General features: G+C 35.8%; 1 protein-coding gene across 1 annotated transcript; it reads left to right on the top strand.

Annotated features, from left to right (window-relative positions):
- Positions 1–573: 573 nt before the first annotated feature.
- On the top strand, positions 574–4,470 carry LOC141697233 (uncharacterized). Its single transcript, XM_074501513.1, has 7 exons — positions 574–680; positions 1,451–1,820; positions 2,265–2,492; positions 2,581–2,935; positions 3,020–3,144; positions 3,269–3,404; positions 3,898–4,470. Exons 2-7 carry the CDS (start codon positions 1,477–1,479, stop codon positions 4,135–4,137), a joined length of 1,428 nt encoding a protein of 475 aa, XP_074357614.1. The 5' UTR covers positions 574–680; positions 1,451–1,476; the 3' UTR covers positions 4,138–4,470.
- Positions 4,471–5,308: the final 838 nt, after the last annotated feature.

Genomic DNA, 5,308 nt, shown 5'->3' with positions numbered 1-5,308 from the left:
ACTCGGGAGCACATCATAAAACACGCAAATCAAGCAAAAGTAGGTTATCACAAGTTGTTATTGGTCTTCCTTTCCTTCTAGCACCCGACAACACTAAACGTTTTATTCTCCGTACGAGAGCCGATAAATCATCACAGTCTACATTCATTTACTTTTTATTATAATAAATATAACTCGTAATTGCCTTTTGAATAAAGCCAATCTCTAATGTATTTAAAATGGTAGGATCATAAATTCAACGCAATATCCTCGTTTACGCTATCTTTAGTCGTTGTTCTTGGCCTTCTTCACCATCCAGTGCTCAGCCGCATACAATAAAGTTGATTTTTAAAAAAAAATTATAACATATACTGTCTACTATTATTAAAAAAAGTTTTTTTTTCAACTATACGGTCAATAAATATTAGAGGGAGTGCTGTTATTACATTATTCGATTATAATCACATAGTATAATTTATTTTATCACATAGTATAATTTATTTTATTTTCACTTTGGATTTTGATGTGCCACGTGGCAAGTAATCACTGGCCTGCCCCCGTGTCATCACAACAGAAATTTCAGTATTTAAAATCCATCTTTTTACAATTATAAAAATAAAAATAACCGCAACAGTACATACATACATTTACACACACAAAACACACAGTGTTCATTCTCCTCCAGATCTGCAATTCTATCTGTAAGTCTTCGATCTCCTCTCGATGTATCGCAATCTATACTTACATATATGTATGTATCTGTATGTATACGTTTCGTTTGTTTTAGATCTAATTTAATCTCGATTTTCATTTTCATGTTTGTATGTATGTGTGTGTAACGATTGTTTAATTAGATTTGCTCCTGTTGTTGTTTCGATTTTTATGAAATTTGTGTGAAATTAGAGTGGCATAATTGTAATTAAAGTAAAATTGATGTGTGATTTGTGTTAAAATTTTGGCTGTGGAATCGAAGATGTCGAAGAATTGGATTTATAATAGTTGTTGAAAGTTTGTTATAATGTTATCGATGATGTGATGATTTGTTTTCTGAGTTTTTCGATTTATCTATATGTGATGATTATGTAATAGTGAGTTATGTATAGGTAGGGTTTTATAAATGATGTTTCTCGGATTAGTTGAAGGTGTTTTGTTTAGTACTGCCTTAGATTGATGTTTCTCGGATTAATTATAGGCGTTTTGTTAATCGCTGCGTTAGGTTATTGTTTCTCGGATTAATTAATTATAATGTATGAGATTCCTTAGATTAATTAATTTATGACTATTTGCGGAAGTTTCTCAGACTACGTAATGCTTGATGTTTCTCATACTGTTTAATTATGATGTATGACACTTTCTCGAATTATTTAATTTAATATATAGTTTTGGAGTGTAATAAGTAGGGAATGAGAGTTTGATAAATATTTGTTGATAATATGGTGTTACTTTTCTCGAACTAATTAATTATGTACAGGTTGGGAGATATTGTGATTCATTAAGATGGGAGGAGGTTTCAGAGTGCTGCATTTGGTTAGGCCGTTCCTTTCGTTTTTACCGGAGGTGCAAAGCGCTGACAGGAAGGTTCCGTTTAGAGAGAAGGTGATATACACCGTGATCTCTCTTTTCATCTTTCTGGTCTGCAGTCAGCTTCCTTTGTATGGAATACATTCTACTACGGGAGCCGACCCTTTCTATTGGATGCGTGTGATTTTGGCTTCCAACCGTGGGACTGTCATGGAGTTGGGTATCACGCCCATTGTGACGTCTGGATTAGTGATGCAACTACTGGCTGGGTCGAAGATTATTGAAGTGGACAACAATGTTCGCGAGGATCGTGCACTCCTGTATGTATATGATTACCATAATTTCCTTGACTTCCTCTTGTGTGTTATTTACTAGCAATTGCAATATTAAGTTTCGGTGATTGTATTTACACTACATATATCTGTGCTCATATCTTATTATGTAGGTATCTTTTTGCAGCTAATTTGGTATATTTGGATGTAAAAATTTGCTAGTATTTTGAAGCTTAATCTTTTCAGCAGTATAGAGTCCAATATTCCGTGCGTCAAATTTTGTGAACATTTAAATTGCGTACTTCATTAAATGCCGAAGCAGGTGTTATACGTGCCATTGTGCGTTGTTCTGGAATTGTATAAAGTCTCACTGCCATTTGAATTGCTTTATTCTTTATTCTTTATATGCTGTAGTAGGTGTATAGTTTGCTTTTTGTACATCTAAATTGTTTGCTATTTTCTAATTGTTCCTCACTCGCCTATTTTCTCTAGAAATGGAGCTCAGAAGTTGCTTGGCATCTTGATTGCTGTTGGAGAGGCTGTCGCATATGTTCTTTCAGGAATGTACGGCAGTGTCGGTCAGCTTGGAGTTGGTAATGCCATTCTCATTATTGTTCAGCTGTGCTTTGCCGGTATCATTGTGATATGCTTAGACGAGCTTCTTCAAAAGGGATATGGACTTGGATCTGGAATATCTCTGTTTATAGCGACCAATATCTGGTAAGTCGTTGCTATTATTTTAAGTTGAGGCTGCGCTTCTTCTATACATCGGAATGTAATCTGAACTTTGGTTTGGCATAACTTGCAGTGAAAGTATTATCTGGAAAGCATTTAGCCCTACAACTATTAATAGCGGACGTGGTGCTGAATTTGAGGGTGCGGTTATTGCCTTGTTCCACCTGTTAATAACTAGGACGGATAAGGTTCGAGCACTTCGAGAAGCTTTTTATCGGCAGAATCTTCCGAATGTGACAAATCTTCTTGCTACTGTTTTAATCTTCCTCATTGTGATATATTTCCAAGGCTTCCGTGTGGTCTTGCCTGTGAGATCAAAGAATGCTCGTGGACAGCAGGGATCCTACCCAATCAAGTTGTTTTACACTTCTAACATGCCCATCATTCTTCAGTCCGCCCTTGTGTCCAACCTTTATTTCATATCTCAGGTAATGAGTCCTTTTCTTCTACAGTTAAGGTAGTGATGTAAGGAATTCGGCGGAACTGTACTAAAATATCTTTTTTTTGAACAGTTGCTGTACAGGAAGTACAGTGGCAATTTCTTGGTTAATCTGTTGGGCAAGTGGCAGGAATCTGAATATTCAGGCCAATCTGTACCAGTTGGCGGCCTTGCTTACTATGTGACTGCACCATCAAGGTATTCAATGCCTTTCTGTTTTATTTCATATTCTCTAGCTAATTGAATCTGTTCTTTTAAATCCAGGCTAATGATCCCTTATCTAGTATTTGTACTGATTCCTGCTTTGATGTTATCCTCCCAGCTTAGCTGATATGGCAGCCAATCCTTTCCACGCTCTTTTCTATATAGTGTTCATGCTATCAGCTTGTGCACTTTTCTCCAAAACTTGGATTGAGGTTTCTGGATCGTCTGCAAGAGATGTTGCTAAACAGCTCAAGGTATGTCTAGATGAGAAACATTAATTAACTTAGAAATGAAAAGAAGGCTTTTTTGTTTCACACTCTTTCTTGTCCGCTTTCATTAGCTAATAAGACTTTGTACAAGTTTCAAAAGGGCCTACTGCGAAACATTAATTAACTACTGCGAGACATTAATTAACTTAATTAACTCTTTCTTGTTCACACTCTTCCTGACAACACCTGTTATATGGAGTATTAGAGCTCCATTGAAACTAGTTTAGCTAACTCGTGCTTTATTGTCGTAGATAGTTTAAATATGATTGACCTGTCTGCCAACAATATACACCGAGCTACCATGTACTGTGGCACATATGTACACCCTATAGTCGCCAAGTGTTATTACCATGTGAAATTTACCTTTTCAGTTAAGATTTTCCAAATACATTGCTATTTGATTGTAGAACTAGTTTAATTGGCTGCTGAGTCCATTCTCGTGAATTATAATTTGTTGATTTTCTTAATACTCGTATAGGAGCAACAAATGGTCATGCCAGGACATCGTGATTCAAACTTGCAAAAGGAACTCAACCGCTACATTCCAACAGCAGCTGCTTTTGGAGGAATCTGTATTGGTGCATTAACAGTGCTGGCTGACTTCATGGGAGCTATCGGCTCTGGGACTGGAATTCTGCTTGCAGTTACAATCATATATCAATACTTTGAGACATTTGAAAAGGAGAAAGCCAGTGAATTAGGTTTATTTGGCTTCTAATTTCCTTGTTACTGGTTTTGATATTAGTTCGCCTACAGATTGTTTAGGTTGCCTTTTCTAATTAATCTAAGAGATTGACTGATTTGGCACACACCCTTGTAGTGGACCATGGTTTGACAATGAAAATGTGTGGTTGCCAAATCTTAGGAAAGAGCCGACTTTTCTTGATATAATACTTTGTTAAGCTTTCAAGTGTTAGAGGAGAAACTACAGATTCAGTAAAGAGATGGTTCTATTAGTTACTTCTGGGTGCTAGTCTCGACGCATCAAGATTCAAGAGAATGCATTATATTTTTATGCGGCATTCATATTAATGGTATTCTGTTTGGTCTCTCTTCCCCCTTACCCTGAAATGTATGCAAGTGTATTTGACATTCTATTTAAAGCGTGCTCTGGAATTGAAACTGAAGTCTAAAAGAATATTGATATATACCTTGCATATATTAAATGTGGGCTAGTTAAGTTTTTACATAAATATGATGCATGTGAACAATCCAAACAATCTTTAAATATTGGTTCCAAACTAGAATTATGCAATTTTTTTACATAAATAGTCAAGTTTTTCGTTTAGTTTCTTATGTAATTTTTGATTCTGCGCAACTCGTTTTGTGGAGCTTAGGCCTTAGCTTAATTCCGTTGCATTTGCTTGTGTTTTTCAAGGTTTTTTATCTCACTGCCTTTGTATTTGTGTTGCATTTAAGTTCATAAAATATGATGTGTCATTTTTGTGTCTACCTTGTGAGAAGAAGATTATGCTGTGTCTGTCGGTGTGCTGAGCCGTGTGTTAACTATGCGCGGATCCATTGTCACATCAAGGATCAAAGTGTTCAGAGAAAACAGAACGTCTCTGATAATTTACTGCTTGAATGTACATGATCACGGATAAAAAATGATATTGCTGAATACTGTGAAACAAATATGGTTATATGGCATGTCATTGTGTTGAATGTCTTGATAATTTACTGCTTGAAAGTACATGATAGCAGATAAAATGATATTGCTAGCTACTGTGAAACAAAGATGTTTATATCGGAGGTCACTGAGTTGAATGTCATAGTCATTTAATTGGACATTTTGACAAAATAAAACGCCTCTTCCTTTGGAGTGGAATTTTGTTAGGAGTAGGGTGATTGTTGGACAACTTGATTTTATCTATGAGATTGATGTTCAT

This window comes from Apium graveolens, chromosome 11 (assembly GCF_009905375.1).
Source record: "Apium graveolens cultivar Ventura chromosome 11, ASM990537v1, whole genome shotgun sequence".
NCBI classification, from domain to species: domain Eukaryota; kingdom Viridiplantae; phylum Streptophyta; class Magnoliopsida; order Apiales; family Apiaceae; genus Apium; species Apium graveolens.
Note: the sequence above shows the minus strand (reverse complement) of the source record. Positions and strands in the feature narration are given on the sequence as shown.